The 22,497-nt window shown below is 39.4% G+C and overlaps 1 protein-coding gene across 1 annotated transcript in view; it reads right to left on the reverse strand.

Annotated features, from left to right (window-relative positions):
• Positions 1 to 19,348: 19,348 nt before the first annotated feature.
• TXLNB (taxilin beta) overlaps positions 19,349 to 22,497 on the reverse strand; it is a 35,478-nt gene continuing 32,329 nt past the window's right edge. Inside the window, exons 8-10 of the mRNA XM_057739737.1 lie at positions 21,816 to 21,911; positions 19,969 to 20,577; positions 19,349 to 19,932 (exon numbers count right to left, since the gene is read on the reverse strand). Of these exons, the coding sequence (XP_057595720.1) occupies positions 19,759 to 19,932; positions 19,969 to 20,577; positions 21,816 to 21,911 (879 nt within the window). The 3' untranslated portion in view covers positions 19,349 to 19,758. The remainder of the gene's footprint in view (positions 19,933 to 19,968; positions 20,578 to 21,815; positions 21,912 to 22,497) is intronic.

The raw sequence follows: 22,497 nt of genomic DNA on the forward strand, positions 1-22,497 counted from the left end.
TGTTTTGTGTTTATTTTCACCAAGGCTGTTTATTTTCACCAAGGCTGTCCCCAAGCCTTGAGCATTTTTGACTTGGTCAGGTGACAGTTCATAGTTTCTTGCTGACCTTGAGGGATAGGGCAGGAGGGAGAGGAAGGAAGGGAAGGAGAGTGAATGAAGGCTGAGCCTCAGCCTCTGGGTTCTGCCCAGTACCTACCAGTCTGTACTCCTCAGAAAGAGACTAGAGAAGCATAAGGCTTATCCTCAGAACAGTGCAAGTATTCTGGCAAGAACGAGAGCTGGAATGGCCTTAGAGTTTTGTGGAAGGTTCTGAGATGTCCAGAGTGGTGTGTGCCAGTCCTCCTAGCAGCTCACCTAATGGCTAAATGTGGGTTTGTAGTAGCTGATAGTTGCTCTAAGTGCCCTGTTTGAACTGAATTGTAGGAATTAAGGAATAAGAAATTTTATCAGGTCAGCAGCCGAATGATTGGATGGAAATGTTTTCGAAACTGCTTGGCATAGAACCTTGCAAAAAAGAAGGAGGTTAGGATGGATGGAAAACATGATTGAATCTTTATAGGTAAAAATATGAGCTAACATAAATATATTTAATACCTAATACTTAAGTTATTGCCCATCTGGACTGTATTCAAAAGTAAAATCATAGTAAAATACCAGAAACTTTAGCAGGGCCTCAAATGCAATTCTCACAGTAGTAGCTTAAGTGTTGGTTTAAGAATATTAATTCCTCCCTTAAATCTATGTCTTGCATCCAACATGACACTTCTTTCCCCATTTCCTATCATTTGTGTTTACCTGGTCTCTTCCCAGAGGAGGAGGCACACCTGTACAGCTTATTAGAATATGCTTGGTGAAAAGATGCTCAACATCACTCATCATCAGAGAAATGCAAGTCAAAGCCACAATGAGGTATCACCTCACACTGGTCAGAATGGCCATCATCACAAAGTCTGGAAACCACAAATGTTGGAGAGGGTGTGGAGAAAAGGGAACTCTCCTGCACTATTGGTGGGACTGTAAGTTGGTACAGCCACTATGGAAAACAATTTGGAGGTTCCTTAAAAAACTACAAATAGAACTACCATATGATCCAGTAATCCCACTCCTGGGCATATACCCAAAGAAAACCATAATCCCAAAAGAAACTTGTACCATCATGTTTATTGCAGCACTATTTACAATAGCCAGGACATGGAAGCAACCTAAATGCCCATCAACAAATGAATGGATACAGAAGATGTGGCATATATATACAATGGAATATTACTCAGCTATAAAAAGGGATGAGATGGAGCTATATGTAATGAGGTGGATAGAACTACAATCTGTCATACATAGTGAAGTAAGTCAGAAAGAGAAGGACAAATATTGTATGCTAACTCACATATACGGAATCTAAAAATGGTACTGATGAACTCAGTGACAAGAATAAGGATGCAGATACAGAGAATGGACTGGAGAACTCGAGGTATGGGAGGGGGCGGGGGGTGAAGGGGAAACTGAGACGAAGCGAGAGAGTAGCACAGACATATATATACTACCAACTGTAAAATAGTCAGTGGGAAGTTGTTGTATAACAAAGGGAGTCCAACTCGAGGATGGAAGATGCCTTAGAGGACTGGGGCAGGGAGGGTGGGGGGGGACTCGAGGGGGGGGAGTCAAGGAAGGGAGGGAATACGGGGATATGTGTATAAAAACAGATGATTGAACCTGGTGTACCCCCCAAAAAAAATAAAAATAAAAAAAAAAAATAAAAAAATAAAAAAAAAAGAATATGCTTGGATGATGGCTGTGCCTAGTGACTGAAGTACTGGGATTTCTCTGTAGGGAAGGGGGCCCCTGGGGTATTCAGGTTCTGCTGTCCAGCTGTAAAAGTGTGACTGCATCACTATGTGTTGGGTTCTTGACCTAATATGGTGTTTATTTACTAATTAACCTGATGTCTGTCTGTCTGACTGTCCGTATGTTAAGTGAGATTTTCTGATGTCATTGGGTACTAAAAACGGTTAAAAATGTACTTTACTGACCATTGTCAGAAATATGCTGTTAGCACATGTAGAGGAGTTTGTGAATGCAGAGAGGGGATGTAGCACTTTGAGAGTTTTCCTGGCAAGATTTTCTGAAAGGCAGGCCAAGAGGACACCTAGGGCATCTGCACAGCAGCTATTTTGAGAACAAAAGTCCAAATATTTTATTTGTTAATTGGCAACTCAAAAAACAAACCAGAACAAAACAATAAAGAAGTCGTCATGACTTCTTAATCTAAGCTTAGTGACAGTGGTGACAGAACCCAGGGAAAGATGGAAAACCCAGATTCCCCCAGTTGCATACTTTTGAGATACACTCTCTGTGGAATGAATCATGGCTGGGTTCCTCCAGTGTGTTTGTACAGTGTGGAGTACAGATACATCTTTATCATCTTTCTTTGGTTGGTCTAGTGTAGATCATTCATCCTTCTGTCCGTAGTGCCTCACCCAGGGTCTGGTTCAGGGTGAGTCCTTAATAACTGTGGTCTCCGTCAAACTCTGCGCTGCTGGCTTGCCCACGTCTCACTTAAGTGGAATACAGCCTGGATCCCAACTGTAGTTTAGTTTCATTTGTTCAGAGAAATATAAACTTCCTTGAGACTTTTTAACCCAACCACGGAAAACAGTCACTAACGCTGGCAGAAGACGGGGCCTCCTTAATCTCTGTACAAAGGTGGTTTTCAGGCCCGTGGCTGGGAGACAGGCCAACCTGGCGGGCCGCGAGGCCGGCTACGTCCGCAGAGCTCAGTAGGTGGCGCTCGTGCTCTCTCTGTGCCCGAGCGGGCGGCCGCCAGCGCGGAGGCTGTGGGTTTGGTCCGGCAAGAATGCAGATCGTCAACTCAAAGCAGCTTCCTGGGCAAGCAGCAGCACAAACACATGATTGGCGCGGTGGCAGCTGCTGCTGACTGTCTCTGCTCACAGGCAGGTTCAGAGTAAAGGCCTTTGGAATCTGTTTGTGAGGCTGGAGACAGCAAGAAGCGAAGCCACTGTCTAAAATAAGCAGGTTAGGAGTCTGTTATATGCTTCCCTGCAGATGGGTGGGGAGCAGCTTGGAGGCCGAGACCAGACTCCAGGCACACCACACTCTTCCCTCTTCATAACTCTGGAAAATCTCATCAGTGTTGCCAGTTCTCTAAAGCCCCATCTTGGAACCAAGTTAGTGAAAATCAGGAATATCTTGAACCAGTGACAGAATTGTAATTTTTATACCTATGTGCCGGCTTCTGGTCCGTCTTGATTTCTAACTTTCTGTCTTATTGCTACTATAAGAGCATTAGCCCTCTCAGACAGCCTCTCTCTCTATTTGGGTTGTAGAAAATGTGGTCACCATAATTACCCTCTATTTTCTGACAGCTGAGTCTCAAGCACTGTTATGGACTGAATGTGTTCACCCCAAATTCCTGTGTTGAAATCCTAATCCCTAATGTGATGGTATTAAGCGGTGGGGCCCTTGAGAGGTGATTAGGTCATCAGGGTGGAGCCCTCAGGAATGGGATTAATGTCCCTGGAAAAGAGGCTCCTCCAAAGAGCTTTCTCACCCCTTCCACCACGTGAGAGCACAGTGAAAAGATGGCCATCTGTGAACCAGGAAACAGGCTCTCACCAGATACTGAATCTGCTGTCACCTTGATCTGACGGCACCTTTATCTTGGACTTCCCAGCCTCCAAAACTGTGAGAAATAAATTTATATTGTTTATAAGCCACTCAGTCTATGATATGTTGCTGCAGTTGCCTAAATGAACTAAGACAACTGTGTTCTGTGTCAAACTCTGCAGTTGCTGGCTTGTCCTTCTTTCTATCTAATTCAAACTTAAACTCATACAAATTGATGGGAAACCATGAGCTGTTGGCATTTTTTTAAAATAAATTTATTTATTTATTTAGGCTGTGTTGGGTCTTCGTTGCTGCACGTGGGCTTTCTCTAGTTGTGGCAAGAGGTTTTTTCTCTTGTTGCAGAGCATGGGCTCTAGACATATGGGCCTCAGTAGTTGTGGCACGCAGCCTCAGTAGTTGTGGCTCCCAGGCTCTAAAGCACAGGCTCAGTAGTTGTGGTGCACAGGCTTAGTTGCTCTGTGGCATGTGGGAGTCTTCCCGGACCAGGGATCGAACCCATGTCCCCTGCATTGGCAGGCAGACTCTTAATCTCTGTGCCATCAGGGAAGCCCGCTCCATTGGGATTTGATTTTTGCTAGTCTCTTAGTATATGGGATGAATATCTGCCAGGTTAGCAAATCATTGTCCACCTTGAAGAGAGAAGCAATAGCTGTCTTTTTAAAATTTGAATGGATGCAACGCAGCTTCTCAGAGAGGTGAATCTACTTGCGGATCACCTCCTTTTCGTCTGACAAATGCCTGGCAAGTGTGCTGCCACCACTCCTCTCAAGGGTAGGCAGTATTGCTTTATCATGGCTCACTTTCCTGCTGGACCAGTTGTGGCCTCAGATGCTTTGGCACATGGGAAGAAACTTATTTGTCTGGTTTCAACTATGGTTCATCTTTAACATTTTCATTATATTAGATAATAAGATCAAAATATTAGCTGAAAGAACAAAACAGATCCCTCATAGTTGGTTCTTTAAAGAAACAGAAACTCTAAGGAAAGCCATAGGGAATCATTTAATTTTAGAGCCCAAAGGAAATGTGATGAATTTCCAGAATCTCAAGATGATGAAGTTGATGCTAAAAAGACAAGCTGGGTGGGAATTCCGCTTCTGATGAGGGTGGAATTGCTTGTTACAGGATAACTTTCCCTCCAAGAACAAATAGCAAAGATGGAGAAAATACATAGAATACCTGTGTGAACACACTGGAGTGCTACTCAGGCAGCAAAAATTCGAAGGGACGAGGCCCTCAAGAAAAGGAGAAAAACAGAAATGAAGTGACATTCAGATTGGTTTTCTCCCTCAAGGCACTTGGAGATATCTAAGCTGTGGCTGAGAAGCTAAGCAATACTCCCTATAGTTCTATGGGACAACAAGAACAAAAACTGGTGTTTAGAGACAGCCAATGATCTAGGGTCCTGGCAAACACTCAGGCTTTGGGTTGGGACCCTCAAATTACTATACCATAGGAAATAGAAGACTCTTTAAAAAGTCAGAAGCCCAACTTCAAATCACTTGAATTTGTGACTGGCTACGATAATCTGCTCCAAGTTAACTGCCTGTTGGAAGCAAAAATAAATTCCCTTCAGGAAGATAACACTTCCAGAGCTTTAAATTACCTTGAAAATTTTTAATAGAAAATGCCCTGCATTTAGACAAAAATTATCTAGTATACCTCAAGGCAAAATTACTGAAAACTGAGTGGGGAAACACTCAAGAGATCTGAATATTGCAATTATCAGGCATGGAAGTTAAAATAATTGTGATTAGTATGTTCAAGAATTGAAATGATGAGATAGAAATTGCACTGGAAACTATAAAAAATCAGATGGAATATCTAAACTTGAAAATTAATATCTAAAATTAAAAATTCAATGGATTTGTTTCACAATGGCTTAGATACAGTTGAAGAGAGAAATCATAAGCTGAAAGATAAATCAGGGGAAGGCAGAAAGGGATTAGATGGAATTAAACTGGTAAATTTAAAACTATTTATTAGACTGATAATCAGAGATGAATGTTGAAATCTCTATGGTAACCACTAAATACATAATGCAAGATTGTATAATTAAAATAGCAAGGTAAAGAGAGGGAAATGGGATAATAAAAATAAGAAAAATGTATAGTCTAAAGGAAGACATAAGAAGAAAGGGAAAAAAGAAACATAAAGCAGAAGGAAACATATTTAAAATAAATAGCAAGATGGTAAGCTTGAATTTATATATATCATTCATTGTATGTAAATAAATAAAAATTCTAATTAAAAGAGAAAAATACCAGAATGAATAAAACAAAATAAACAAACAAAAAGCAAACCAAAACAAAACCCAACTCCATATTGTACACAAGTGTATGTTGCAAAGTATAAGAATCCAGGGAAGTTGAAAGTAAAAGGATGGAAAATGACATAGCATGCAAATATTAACCAAAAGAAGCTCATTTACTTGTATTTATATCAGATAAAGTAGACTTTAAGGGATCAAGTGTTAATAAAGATAAAAAGGGACATTTCATAATAGTAAAGGGTCATTCCAACATAAGAATTTCACAATTGTAAATTTGTAATCACCTAGTGACGCATAAGGTAGTGCTTGGCAGAACAAAATGGAGAAATATGAAAATCTGCAGTTATAGTAGGAGATTTTAACATACCTCTCTCAGAAACTGATAGAACCAGTGAGCAAAAATCAATCAATCAATCAACCAGGATAAAGAAGATTTGAACAACGTGATTAATATAATTGACCAAACTGAGGTATACAGAAAAAATGTATATACACACATATCATTGCGCTCAACAGCTGCACGTAGAAATTTGCCAAAATTGACCATATGCTGGGCTGTAAAGTTTCAAAAAATTTCAAATGGATTAAATCCTACACAATATGGTTTATGACCATAGCAGTATTAAGCTGTTAATTAAAAGCTTAAAAAAGATAAATAGAAAATTTTCTGTTTAGAAATGAATCAATATGCATTTAAGCATACGTCAAAGAAAAACTAGTGAAAATTAGAAAATATGTTGAATGATAATCAATATAATAGATCAAAACTTGTGGAATGCACTTAAAAATATTCTTAGGTAGCCTTTAATTCATATGTTAGAAAAGAAGAAAGTAAGAAAATAAGCCTCTGTCTCAAGGAGTTAGAAAAAGAATAGCAAATTAAACATCAAGAAATTAACAAATTAATGAAAAAAAGCAAAATGTGCAATAAAAAGGATAAAATAGGTAAAATCAAAAGCCAGTAGTTGGTCCTGTGAACAATATAATTGATGACCCTCTTATAAGACTTAAAAAAGACATAGGGAGAAGGCATAAATTACCACTATCACAAGTGAAAAATACTACAGATACTACACAAAAGTTTAAGAGGAAGGAGTCACAGGAAGGAGGGGATATGAGGATATGTGTATAAATACAGTTGAGTCACTTTGTTGTACAGCAGAAACTGGCACAACAGTGTAAAGCAATTATACTCCAATAAAGAGCTTACAAAAAAGTTTAAGAGGATATCATGAATAATTTGTGCCAATAAGTTTGAAAATTTAGGTGCGATGGATTAATTTCTTGAAAAATATGGCATCCAATAACTGATAGAAACAACGGGAAATTTTATTAAAGAAAATTAAATCCATAATTCAAATCCTTTCCACAAACATCTCCAGACCCAGATAACGTAACCCAAGAATTCCTTCTAATATTTAAGGGAAGAAGAACACTTAAGATACACAAACTCTCCCAAAGAATAGAAAAATGGGGAACACCTCCCAACTCATAATGACAAGGACATTATAAGAAGAGAAAATTAAAGCAATCTCTCCCATGAATATAGATGCAAACATCCTAAGCAAAACATTAGCAGACCAGGCTTCTCTGGTGGTGCAGTGGTTAAGAATCTGCATGCCAAGGCAGGGGACAGGGGTTCGATCCCTGGGCTGGAAGATCCCACATGCCTCGGAGCAACTAAGCCTGTGCGCCGCAACTACTGAGCCTGTGCTTTAGAGCCTGCAAGCCACAAATACTGAGCCTACATTCCACAACTACTGAAGTCCGCATGCCTAGAGCCCATGCTCCACAACAAGAGAAGCCGCCACAATGAGAAGCCCGCGTACCACAACGAAGAGTAGCCCTTGCTCGCCACAGCAAGAGAAAGCCAGTGAACAACAACAAAGACCCAACAAAGCCAAAAATGAATAAATAAATAAATAATAAAATAAATTAAAAAAAAAAAAAAACCACATTAGCAGACCAAATCTACTAATGGAAAAAGGATATTAGTTCATGACCAAGTTCAATTTATTCCAAAAATTAATTAGCCTAACATTTGAAAATTAGGACTTCCCTGGTGGGGCGGTGGTTAAGAATCCACCTGCCAATGCAGGGGACACAGGTTCAAGCCCTGCTGGGAAGATCTCACATGCCACGGAGCAACTAAGCCCCTCTACCACAGCTACTGAGCCTGTACTCTAGAGCCTGCGACCCACAACTACTGAGCTCACGTGCTGCAACTACTGAAGCCTGAGTGCCTAGAGACCATGCTCAACAACAAGAAAAGCCACCACAATGAGAAGCCTGCATACCACAACGAAGAGTAGCCCCCCTCGCCACAGCTAGAGAAAGCCAGCACACAACAACAAAGACCCAATGCAGCTAATAAATAAATAAATAAATAAATAAATAAAAATCAGTAACTGTAATCTATCACAATAACAGAAGAAAACAAAAAAATCATGATTGTCTGAACACATACAGAAAAAACATTTTATAAAATTCATATCTATTTACAACAAATAATCATACCAAACTTGAAACAGAAGGGAGGATACTTAATCTGATAGAAAATGTCTACAGAAATCATAACAGCAAACATGCTATTTAATAGTGAAATATTATGTGTTCCTTTGAGATCAGAAACTAAAGACTATATCACCAGACATATTCAGATTCTAGCAGAGGTCCTTACCACTATGATAACTCAAGAAAAATAAATAAAAGGTATAATGAGTGGAGAGGGAGAAATAAATGACAGTATTTGTAGATAACATTTTGATGTGCTCAGAAAATCCAAAAGCATCTAAAAATGGCTTCTTAGAATTAACTAGTGAATTTGATAAGGTTGCTAGCTACAAGGTCAGTATGTTAAAAAAATTATATTGCGATGTTAAAATTAGCAAACAATTAGAAAGTAAAATTTAGCTATGTCATTTTCAATACCATCAGAAAACACCAAACACCTGGAATTAAACCTAATGAAAAATTAGTGAAGACACCCGAAAAAATGAGTGAAGACACCCAAAAATGATAAAATGTTATTGCAAAATATTTAAAGAAAGCCTAAATAAATGGATTTACCACTCTCATGGATTGGAAAACTCAATATTGTAAAAATATAAATTCTCCCCAAATTGATTTATAGATTAAATCCAATCCCTATGAAAAATTCCCTGTGTATGGATGTGTATATGTGTGTGTATAAATTGATAAGCTGATTCTAAATTACACATGGAAATAAAAAGGCTAAGAATAGTCAATGCTATCTTGAAGAACAACAAAGTAGGAAGACCTAGATTATCAGCTATAAAGACATATTATAAAGCTACAGTAATTAAAACAATGTGGTGTTTGTGTGAGGATGAACAAATAAATCAATGGAGCAGAAGTCTAGAAAAAGACCCACCCACATATGGACATTCAATTTATGACTAAGCACTAAATCAATGGAGAAAAATGTTTTGCTTAAATAAGTGGTGCCTGATGAATGGCCTATCTACATAGAAACAGATTGATCTGACCCCCTGTATGTCACTTTCTTTTCAAAAATTAATTCTGGGTAGACTGTAGATTTAAATGTAAAAAGTTAAATAACAGAGCTTCTGTACGATAACGTGAGAGAATATCTTCATTATTTTGGGACTGACAAAGATTTCTTAAAGAGAACACATGTATCTGTCAAAAGGTAAGAGACTGATAAATTGAACATTAAAATCGAGAAATTCTGTTGATCAAAATATATCATTAAAAGAATAAAAAGTCACAGAGCCACAGAATAGGAGGATTTGCAGTTACCTTTATTAATAAAGCTCTTCTTTCCAGAAATACAAAGAATGTTACAAATGAACAAGAAAAAGACAGATGACCCAATAGGAGAAAAAGGGGAAAAAATCATGAATGTGCATGTCAAAAAAGAGGACATTCATCCACTTGGCCAGTAACTGTAAAATGCTCAGCCTCATTAGTCATCTGGGAAAGGCAAATTAAAATGACAATGAGATACTACTACACATACCCGAATGGCTAAAATTAGACTGCCTGATGATACCAAGAGGAGGACATAGAGCAATGGCAGCTCTCATACACTGGTTGTTGAAATAATTGGTACCATCTCTTTGGAAAACGATTTGGCAGTATCTCCTATAGCTGAAGAGGCACATGCCACAGAACCCAACAATTCCTCTCCTAAGTGTATAGTCAGGAAATGTCACAGCAACGTTATTTGTAGTAGCCAATAATTGGAAGCAATTTAAATGTCAGTCGACCTTAGAATGGATAAATAAATTGTGGAATAGTCATATAATAGATTACCATATGACAATGAAAATGAATGAACTACTGCTACAAGCACAGATGTTTAACATGGATGACTCTCATATGTATAGTTTTGAACAAAAGAAGATAGGCATAAAAGAATACTTTTGTAAAGTAAAAAACCAAAACAACAACAGCATACATACACGTATATACACAGAGAAGTAAAACAAATCCCTGTTGTTATACATCAGGAAGGTTGTTCCCTCTGGGGTGGAGGGTGATGGAGAAAGGAGGTGGGGAACTTCTAGAATGCTTGGCTATGTTTTATTTCTTGGCCTAGGTGGTGGGTTACACGAAAGAATTCACGTGGTACTAATTCAATATTTTTGCAATAAATAGCTTTTAAAGATATGCTGAGAAATTAGAGAGAATGAGATTTTTAAAACATTTTGGTGTAAAATCAGTGATTAACATTGTAAACTCTTCTTTTTGGTGTGCTGCTTTTCAGTTATTTCAGCGTCTCCTCATCCTTCTTTCCCAGAGCTCTCTGAATGCAGATGGCAGCAACCCAACTCATACTCTCTCAAACAGAAAGGGGAACATTTGATCTGAAAAGACCAGCTGGATTCAGGGGCTCAAATATGGTTATCGGGATTATGGCTCTTCTCTCATCTTGCAACTACACTCACTTCCTCTATTCTGCACGAAGACTATCTTCACATGGTAGACAGAATTCCAGCAGAAAGGATCGGTAGTTAGATTCCACTGGGCCCTTCTTGGTAAACTTAACACATTAGATTCAAGGGGCTTCAGTGCCCACAAACCCCAGGATAACATAAGAGTAAAAACAGTGTGATTGCCAGGAAGCAAATGCAGCTTCATGACATGTCCAATAGCCTCCTGCCTCTCTTTATAGCAGATTGAACTCACTCTGTGGAAATCCTGGAGCTGCTGCTGTCTGTGAACTGAATACTGTATGGAGTGTGATGCTACTTAAGGCTGCCACTGAAGCTAGAACTGGGTGAGGGGCTGAGGTTCTGTGATTGATGGCCCCATCCAGACTCTATGTATCCAGGGCACAGTGCTTCCTCCAAGGAAAGGATGCAGGCAGGCAAGAGCCATGTGTCCACTCTTTGCTAAATAATTTTTATTTTTGCACGTTAGAAAAAGTGTAATGCATACTGCCAAATTTCCCAAATGGACAAGAAAAAGACAGACACCCAATATATACCCACAGGTTACGAGCGTACGCATTTGCCTCATCCTTGCTGATATTTGATATTATCAATATTAAAATTTTTGTCAGCCTAATGAGCAAAAGTGATAGTATCTCATTGTTTTACTTTGTATTGGCCTGATGTGTTTTGGTTGTTTGCATTTCTTCTTCTATGAACTGCCCATCCTATTCCATGCCCACAAATGGGGGATGGGTCACACAGTGAGAGTGATCATCCCTGCCAGGGAGGACAACTTTACCACTGATGCTATTCAGGACTGCTGTGCATGAGGATGATAAAAAGAAGACTGGCTTGTAGTTGGTTTTATTACCATTTTAAAATTCTTTATAGACGATGCCCCGTCCCTCATCGCAGGCACCTGGATGGGGTGCCCCTACTGTCTCTCCCACGTTCTTCTGAGTTGTTTGTCTTATTGTTTTGTATGATTTCTGTTTGTATTTTGGATGTTAATGCTTTGTTGTATTTATTGTGACTATCTTCTCTCATGCTGTTCTTGTCTTTTAATTTTATTTATGTTTAGTTGTTTTGTTCCCTTTAACTTTTGAAGATCATCAGTTAACTTGTATGGCAGGCAATTAATTTGTTATAAAAAGCTCTTACTCTGCTTCCTTTCGGCATTGCTTTGAATTACTCCCAGACTGAATTGGAGGACTTCTGGATTCCGTTTTCTAATAATGGACAAGGGAGCAGCCAGATGGTCTAGCTATGACACCACAGCTTGTCAATACTAGATATTTTTGGGAGATGAATTGTATCAGAGCAAAAAATCTCCCTGCGCAAAGGATGAGTCATGGGCATGACTGATTGGCTGCTAGCATCTGCAGTCAACTCTGGGTTGCTACCTTCTGACTCACTGATTAAAGCATAAATGCATTGGGCACTATCTCTTTGGCTTTTAGTTCAGAGAAACATTCTTGATATTCAGGGGGTTGGTTTCAGCTGGAGGGTAGTTTAGCAGAGGTAGAGGAGATTATAACTCTGCCTCCAAGGATGACGCCTTTGTTAGAAACAGTGACCATGTGAGAAACTTCTTTTGCACGTAAGTTAATCTTTTGGCTGCCACTGCTTATGTTCCTCGCTCAGGCTATGGCTGGTCTTTGTGAATGTCCCCAGACATACCCACGGCCTTGCCTAAGGGTGGGACTTGTGAGTCAGTGGTGGCCGTCACCTTGGGCTGGTGCAAGTATTTCGTGAACAGCTGCCGCTACCACTTATAGCCTCACTCACCTGCCTGTTGGTTCAGAGGCAGATTATCAGCCAAAAAAGAATGAGCACTGTGACGCTGCAAGCAAAGAGAAGGCTTAGCTGTGCAAACAAAAGTCTGCAACAAGACATGATCCTATGAAAAACAAGCTAGCCACAAGCCTAAAACCACATCTATAGTGTTCAGCTTTTTCGTTTCCAACCCATTGTGTACATGCTGTAAACTCACACACAACTGCACACAATTATGTAGGCTTACGTCAACTTATGCAGAAGTATAATCACATACAGTTATAAACATTCACAAAGAACTACATTCATACCACACACCTGCAAAAATTACACACATACATTGGCACATATTACACACAAAACCTCATACATGCCCTCACACACAAGTACACACTCACACACATGTACATTCACACACAAATAACCACACACACATTTCATAGACGCTTCCTTCTCTTCCAGGAACACACACTTTCCCACCTGGAGATCTGGGTGGTATTTGTAATAAAAATGCTCCTAGAGGTTTCCTTCCTGCTGTTTGGCTGCTGAAATCTGTGGGGCAAATAGTGGGAGGGATGCTCAGGCCTGCGTCAGATGACCAGATGCTCTGATTTAGAGTGGATAGAGTCAAGGTGTGGGTGGTCCTGAAATCCTTGGTTTAGTCTTGTAGCCACTGCCATACTAAGGGTTACTGCAGAAACTTACACATAGAAGGACTACAATATTTATTGAAAAAAAAACCAGGGCTTCCCTGGTGGTGCTGTGGTTAATAATCTGCCTGCCAATGCAGGGGACACTGGTTCGATCCCTGTCAGGAAGATCTCACATGCCACGGAGCAACTAAGCCCCTGTGCCACAACTACTGAGCCTGCGCCCTAGAGCTTGTGCTCTGCAACAAAAGAAGCCACCGCAATGAGAAGCCCATGCACTGCAAGGAAGAGTAGCCCCTACTCACCACAATTAAAGAAAGCCCGCACTCAGCAACGAAGACGCAATGCAGCCAAAAATTAAATAAATAAATAAATAAAATCTTAAAAAAAGAGAGAGAAAAGAAAATCAAAGAATTTGTGATTTACCTCTTACCCCTTTAATTTTAACTTTTAAAATTAAAAGCATTTTTTTATTAGAGTAATCTTCTTGTCTCTTTCCCCTTGCCCGACTTCTAATAGACATGCCCAAGGTGATACGCAGATCTCTTTGACTAAAACCCTCCCTGGAGAGCAGAAAACCCACATAACTTCCTAAGTTTTTTGAGAATTTAATCAGAGCTGCCAAAACCCTCAGAGATCATCTAGTCCAAGGCTGTCATTTTATAGATGAGTGAACTGAGGCCCAGAGATATTAAGTGATTTCTCCAAAGTCACCCAGCTTGTTGGTAGCAGAATAGGGATAAGGGACTAGTGCTATCCTTTGCTTTGATTCGACTTGAGTGATTTTATTCTGCGGAATAACTCCTTGATTAAGACTATTAAGAAAACAAGTCTTACATGTAATGTAGACTATATTACACTAGTCTATGAGGAATTATACTGGTTTGGGTAGAGCATTAGCTGTATTCTAATAAATCTTGCCTATGCTATCACACTGCTAGTCCTCCAATCTAACATATGTTTAACCTTGTGACTTTAGATGATGAAAGGCATCCCTGTTGTACTGTTTCTATCAATCTGAATTCTAACTTTCTTAGTATACGGGATCCCTGAATATTCCATGGCTGGTTGCATCTGCCTGGTAGATATTAGAGCAATCTCAGGTCACAACGGTTTTTAGCCGTGCCCTACTTAATAGATATGTTACAGCTAGTGCTGGTGACCATCATTTCATTAGAGCAACAAAGCCACTAAACTGTCTCATTAACTTTGAAGAAATTAAATTTGTTTTAGAGCATTGACCTCTATTTAGCCAATGCAATGATTTACAGTATTATCATATGTTTCCAGTCACTTCATAAACTGGAGTTCACCTTTTTTTGTTTGTTATTTAAGGCATTTGTATTTCTCTAGAGTTGGTTTTTGATATTTATATAGTTTTTTGAGCTGTGTTAAATTTAGACGTCTCACTCTAGCCCATGTCCAGTAGGTTTACGTGGAAATCTGTGCATGTGCGGTGGAACATTTACGTGCATTGCATGGCACAACTTTTTCAAATAACGTATAAGTGTGCTGTGTATTTATATTTGCATAGTCATGCTTATTCTAAAAAAAACATGTGCTTCCATGTAAGCATGTAAACCTCGAATACACAGTGTGAATGTACAAAGCTGGCAGCTATTAACAGCTATTATTCTCGCTTGAACTACTGCACCCTGCCCCAAAGACAGACTAACACAATGTTAAAAAAGATAGGGAATTTAAAACACACTATGATCTCGTGAACGCTGACAGTGCTTGTTAGGGTGATGGAATTATAGGTAAATTTTCTCTTTTCTCTGTTTTCTAAATGTTCTATAATTTTACTATTTTAATACTAAAAAGAACACATTTATTATTTTCAAAGAAAGGCAAACAAGAAGAAAGACAAGAAAACAACAACACTGAGAGACACGTTTGTACAAAATTCCCCAAGTTGAAGTTATGGTGTGGAGGTGTGTGAATGTCATTATGGTTCTTGCCCTTTTTGTCAACCTACTTTCACAAAAGGGGCTACCAATTGATGTGCTACTTCCTTTGTTGCTCTTAATAGTCTTAAAGTTTTATCTTTTTATTTTTCTCTTTCATATAATAGCTTTTCTCTCTCCTTCTTCCTTCTCCTCTCAACATATGTCTTCTTGCTTTGCTTCTTATGGTGGCTTTGTGTTATGATGTCATCCATTGACTGTCAGTTCTGAAATAATGAGTCTCACACCTACGTATGTTTTAATTGTAGTAAGAGGTAATTGAACGTCATGATATGTCCCTTTTAAGAAATTCAAAGTTAAAATATGAAATATAGCCAGTACTTTATAATAATTGTAAATGGAAAATAACTTTTAAAAACTGTACAAAATTTTTAAATGGATTTAATTAAAAAATTAATTTGGGGTTAAAAAGAGTAAAAAAAAATTTTTTAATATAATAAACCATTCGTTCAAAAATATTTGTATGTATTGCAAATAAATAAATGAATAAATAAAATGGAATCGGTGTTGGTGTTAATAGAAAGTCTAAGGCTCTAATATCCAGCAGGAAGGACTTGCATTCGGATTTTGCCAAGCTTGATTGTCCTGCTGAAGTGATTTATCTCGTTTCTTATCTCCTGATAGAGTGAAACAGCTTCTGTGAATAGTTTTTATGCCATGGATCAATGAATTTATGTTTCTTTTGCTAGTTAAATGTTTCTATCAAATATCCTTATTCATGCAGAAATGATTCCTTTTTGTACTTTGTCCTTGTCAGGAAAAATGATACTAAGTATCCTTTAAAGTACAGGTATAAAGACTCACCTATAGGAACAGAGTTAAATCTACATCAAATTTTATACATGTGTATTGTGTGCGTGTATGTGTGTACATTCACACACATATGCATCAGTAACTAGCATTTGTGGAACTTCTATCAGGGGATACCACCAAGGAGACTCAACTTCAGGTATTGAGGGTACAACTGAACAGTGTTGAGGAAAACCTTTATTGCTATCACTTATGAATATTTCTAGTCTCACGAAGTGCTCTCATGGTTGATCTAATGATAACTTCATTTTCAGGTTCAGAAATGGAAATTATTTAAGCCTTGTGAAAATTTAACCCGTATACTCTACTTGCCTACTTAACTTCCTAAATCCTACTTGCCAGTTTATGATGGGAACAAATTTTAGAGACCAGAGTTATCATTTTTATTTCATATCTTCTTTTAGCAAATTCTTTACATTTTAATTACTTTTATTTTTTCTAAATACTGGATTTAACTACTGGTTAGATAAGAGGCTAAGGAAATTTTACTGAAAAGATCTCTCCCCTAACAATCTCTTAGTCTTATTGAAAAGCAGCCTCAGTTTTGCAACAAACACATGATACTTTTATTATTTCCCAAAAAAGGGCTATTTTTAAAATGTGTATCTATACCATACAAAAAGGGCAGGGTTTAATCTTTTGTTTCCTTCTAGCTAAGCAATCCTCTTCTCCAAGCAAGCTAGGAAATGCCGAGTTCAAGAAGACCCTCCCAGATCAAGATGTGTTGGGGAGAGGGAATAAGGCAGAGCAGTGGGCCTCTTCTGGTCTTGTTAGAGAAAATTCTTGAAGCAATTAGAGGAACTGGGTTGAGGAAGGAAAATAAGCTGACACCTTCTACACTTCTTCCCTTACTCCTCAGAGTATTTCTGAGAGGGCACATGACAGAGAAGCCTGTGGAAGCATGGTCTCAGGAGAGACTGGCATTGAAGTGCGATAGGTCTGCAGCAGCGGTTGGCCAGGCAGATGAGTCTGGGATCTGGTCTCTCATTAGGCCATGTTCTTTCCCTCTCCCCCTTCCTCCTTCCCTCTTTTCTTTCACTGAGTGTGCTTGCATGCGCATGTGCACACACACACACCCCTCAGGATTTTCAGAGTGTTCACTGCAGGTACATTCTACTCATAGACCAAAAATTCAGCCATAATCTTTGTTAGGTATTGTTGAAACACAGAAGTTACGAAAGTAAAAATAAATATAAATGAAAATTTAAAAAATAAAACCACTACTGGAGCATGTGGGAAGAGAAGTGCCTTTTTAATAAATACATAAGTTATAGTTATTTAGCAAACAATAACTCCCGTGTTTCTGGAAAGTAGACCTGGCATCTCTAGAAAGAGTTACATGACCTTGATAAAGAACAGAAATTCCTTATTCTTTTGGGTCTTATGAGTTATTGTTATAATTAGTAAGGCCAAAGGACTACAATAAAACATTCTTTGAATATTAAAATAATTCTTCCAAAGCCTATATTAAGCCTTGCAAATTTCAGGCAAGTTATTGTATCTGAAACTCTGCCCAAGATATACATTGTAGTGAGTAATGTGTTGCTATGAAAGCTTTTGGATAGAAAAAAAAAATGATCTTTGGGTATTAGAATATTTGATTTACTGGATTTTGGCCCTTCTCCTGCCTGTTTCTCTTGCTAAACATTCAGACTGAGACTTTACTATGATTACCTAATCTTACCCCATTCTTGGAAGTTCAGCCTCTGTAAATAATGGGAAAGGAGACCCTCCTGGATTATTGTAGTGCATATTTGGCTCTGAATTAAATGAATGGTTAAATCTCTAAGATTTCCAGTTAATGTTGAATTTGGCTGGATACCCTGTGGTTATAATATCTTAAGCCTTTAAAAATACATGGGTTCTCAAATAGTGATATGCTTTTTTCCTGATTTTTTTTTCCTGACTAGCATTTTGTTACTACTCTCCCTGTCTGCTTCAAACAAATTTAATGCAGTTTACAATTTTTATAGCATATGGTTGCTGCCTACAAGCACTTTGTGTACTTTAGCAGACAGCCACATGCAACACTGAAGAATGATTTCTTGGATGAGTAGTAGAGAATCTTGCTTTTAATCATTTTTCTACTTGAGTTCAACTTTTAAGGTAGGGTTGGGTTAGATCTTTTTTTCCCCCTCCCTCCCTTCCTCTTACCCTTTCCCCTACCTCTCTTTCTTCCTTCTTATTTCTCTGTTGCAGTCTCTCTTTACTCTAGATAGAGTAATTCGTGCTGTCAGTATTATTGGAGGTTCTTGTCATGCAATGATAATGTAATACTCATGAAGACAACTCCAGGTGTTTCTAGCTTTTGCATCTCCTGAATCCTCAGCTATTTTTCAAGTGGTTTTGAGTAGGTACCCATTTGTCCTTTGCTTTGTACTTCTGGCTGTACAGAATTCATCAAAGCAGAAAATGTGTTGGTTTGTAAGCCTCATCACTCATATTGAGCCCTGTGTGGATTTCTCTTTTGGAAAAATAATAGCTTTTACTAAGCCATAATTGAGATGAGGGCTAAGTGTAATTTCCTGCTGCAAAGGAGAGGGCTGGAAAGAAGGAGCAGAAGCTTTGAGAATGCAGACTGGGGCAGTGACAGCAAGAGGTGGTGGGGAGCCATCTGGAGAGAGTGGTAAACAACAGGGAGGCAACTGAAGAGTTGGCAGGGCCAGGTGAATATGCTCTCTCAAGACCTCTAGCTCAAGAAGTGGGGGACCACAGCACAGTCTCTCAGCCCGATGGTCCTTAATCCCTCCATCCCCTAGTTCTCTTTCCCACTTCCAACCCTTTCCTTGCAGGAAGCCATGAGTGGGTGCCTCACTACATGGGGGGGGGGGGGTTGCAAAACAATGGGCTGAGTTGTGTAGGAGAAGCAGATGGAAGAGGTGAGCAGTCTACTGCTGTGATTGTTTCCTCTTTTTTAGGGCCTCTTTTGGCCATCTTTGTGTCTCTGCACTCTGCATAGCCTTGCAATCTCATGCAACTGCTGTTCTGTCATTTAATCCATCGGTTGAATTTATTGAACTACCGATTTCTTATTTTTGCTCAACATAATGCTCGTGTTCTGAACCTATTTCTGATTCACAGAGCAGTAGTCTACTGTAGTCTCAGGTGCAAGTAAGATATAATTTTTTTGATAAGCATCTAAATATTTTGCATGAGACAAATCCAAAAAGAGATGAGAAACATATATGTAATGTGTATACTTGCACACGTTTATAAAATATACATGTGTATATATGTTCATAAACACATATGTATATATTCACATACATGCATATGCACATATGCCCATATTAAGTATATAATATTTAAATGGTCATCCATTACTGACTATGGAACTTATTAAAAGCTATGGAAATAAAGCATCACATTTTCAGTTTTTATATATTGTACTGGAAACCTTTAAACATCAAATCTTACTGTTGATTAAGAAACTGAATTAAGTGCCATCTTAATGTCAAATTAATATACATTTGTTACTCGTATATTTTGTTGCCATTTGTGAAAATTATACTATCAACCAGTGTTAAAAAGCTCCAAAACAGCTGCAAATTGAGAACAAATAGCAAAAGCTGAAAGTACGCTGCATAACATTTTAAAATGTCTTGATTCTAACTAAGGGTCTTCCGTTAGACGTCCCTAGCCCTTAATGCCTCTTTCAGGAGACAATCTGTTACAACGATGTAAAGTCAGGAAGAACAGCCTCCGAAGGCAGAGGAGGCTTAGTCTACTCCTTCCAGATTGGCGTCGGCAACTTTGGGCAGCGGGGGCCCAGCTGAGGTCCCTTCTGGCAGCCGCTCTGCTGCTGCTGCTGGGGGCTGCCTCCTGGGCTCACATCCAGACTCCCCAGCTGGCATGTGCTCTCCCGCTGCGGGCGGTGGGGCAGGACCGCCGGCCTCTCCCGCTGCGGGCGGTGGGGCAGGACCGCCAGCCTCCATCACCCGTAGAAAGACCTCTGCCGGGGGTTCCGGGGCCTGACCGGAAGCTGCTGCCTCTGGCTTCCGGGGCTGCAGATTAGCCTGTGCTCCAGCAGGGGCGCCATCGTCTTGGGCCTCTGCTCCTGACTCCGCTCTGAGGGCAGGTTCTGCCTCACCGCCTCCCTCAGTCTCAGCATCAGCCTGAAACCTTGGAGAAGGCAGGGGACACGCTGAACAGCATGCTGGACTGAGAGGGGCTGGTTCTGACCCCTTGAGGGCCGTGCCGACGCCCGCGGTAGGACTGCCGACTTCCGGTTGGATTTCTTTGGACGTGTCGAGCGTTGACGCTGAATGATGAATGACCTTGAAGGCTGCGGCCAGGTTTTGCACAGCCTTGTGAACGTTGTTGGCTTCCTCCGCGTCAGCTTCTTCACTCGCAAAGGTATTTGACTCTGGCTCGTCGTCATCAGAGGGGTGCTGACCTTGGTCATCCCTTTCAGGCATTTTCGTTTCTCTAATTTTTTTATAGAGTTCGTTTCTTTCCTCTTGTAAAGCACGACAGAGGTTCTCTAGCCTTCCAATTTTCATCATGAAGCACTCATATTCTTTAGCTCTCAGTGCTTTCTGTGATTTAAACACACAAGCTCATAAAAAGACTTGAAAAGCTCAATTGCTGGGATGCTTTGTGGAGACAAGCAAAACCATTTGTTTAGGAATTTGCCTGTTAGGCTCTGACCCCAGGGTGGTGGCTGGACAGATACTTGGTCAAGGACATTACTTCTATTTTTGCATTGTGTTGGAGACTCTGGTAGAACTTTAATCCACATATTCGTTTCTTTAGGAAAGAAAGATAGCAAAGCTGCTCTCTGCTTCAGTCTAGGGCGTCTAAATTCTTAAAACAGATGAATTTTTCTGCTTCTAAGACTTAGAAGGCTGAAGCAGAAGCTTGTGGCAGAATGATTGAGATGGACTGGGACTTGGCCGTCAGCAGTGCCTTATCTATTCTATAGATAAACTGCTGTATGCTAATCCAGCAACTGTTTGAGTTATGTTTGTGAATAATAAGCACATCTCTTTGGAACTGGTTGCAATTTGGGATGAATTGTTAGAACAGTACTTATATCCAGAGGAACTCACCACACACTCATTCATGATGCTTCTCCAACTGTTCAGTTCCCTTTTCTCTAGAAATGTTGGTGTGTTTGTGGATGAAATCATCTTACTCCTTCACCCCGCCTTTGTGCTACTCTACCTTTTAAAACTTTTTTTTTTTTTTTAATCTCACTTGTTTACATGGAGAGACCTTCACCTGAAAGCCCTGCCTCTCAGGTCAAGGACCATGTATCTTTGCCTTTATGGTCGCAAAACCTCCAGAGCCTGATGTAATGTCAGTATTTAAATGCCTGTTGGAGGAATTAAACAATATATCTCCATATCTGTTTATAAAATAGCACATACCCTGGGTGCTTGGGCAGGTGTCTTCTCTGTTATGTTCGAATCGACTAATTAATTTATTCTGCGCCTGTTATGTGTCAGGCACCAGGGAAATTCAGGGACTGGTAAAACACTTATTCTGCCCTTTAGGAAGTCTCTGTCCAGCAGGTGTGGTGCTGCTTTGGGGACAGCTTTGGAGTCAACAAGTAGGCATGTGGCTTAGGGTCACAATGCTCTTTATGAGTCTGGACCCGAGTCTAAATTACTTTTGCTCTAATTATTTTTATTACAATATCTTACATCACATCCCAGAAAAATTCAGCTCTTTTTCAAAAGTGATCATTTGTGGTATTGGGCCATAATTGTTTTTTGAGTATAAATATATTGACTAGACAAGGGAAGATGAGTAAGGGGAAAAACTTCCTCACCTCTTCAATCATGTCCAACAGAGCTTTGTTACAGTTCTCAAACCGAGCTTTCCACGTGGCTGTGTCCTTTTCCAGCTTCTTCATTTTCTTAGTGGTCTACAAAATTTAGAGTGTTCTAATGTTAATTCTGAAGAGTTAATATATAAAAGAAACTATCAGTTCCATATGTGACGTCAAGAAAAGTCCTTTTGTTACCAGCTGCTGAAGCAAGCAAAAATTCGATGTCAAGGAATGAAGATTGAGTAGAGAGAGTCATGCTTTATTTCTGAATCATCTAGGTCAGTGATGAACAAACTTATTTGCACCAGAGCCAGTTCAGGAGAAAGGAAACTACTTAGGGCCTTTCTGTTTTGTCATTGCTTTGTCTTTTGTTTAAAACAAAAATAGCTTTATTGAGTTCCAAGAGTAAGTTTGAAATTTAGATTATTTACTATATTGAATGGAAGACTTTTAGTGAGAAAGTTGGCCTGGCTTTTTAGCTATTAAAATGTTGATAATATCTGGGCACATCTGAGAAGGAGTCACAGAAAGGCAACTTTCTATTTTCTCAGACTTCACATTCGTGGAGTGCAGTAGGATTCACAGAATGTGATTGCATGCGTTATTCATTTCATTCTTGAGACAGTCCCCCAAGGAGTGTTCTACTTTCACCTCCACTTTATAAATGGGGAAAGTAAGGTTC

Source organism: Hippopotamus amphibius, chromosome 6 (assembly GCF_030028045.1).
Source record: "Hippopotamus amphibius kiboko isolate mHipAmp2 chromosome 6, mHipAmp2.hap2, whole genome shotgun sequence".
Classification (NCBI taxonomy): Eukaryota; Metazoa; Chordata; class Mammalia; order Artiodactyla; family Hippopotamidae; genus Hippopotamus; species Hippopotamus amphibius.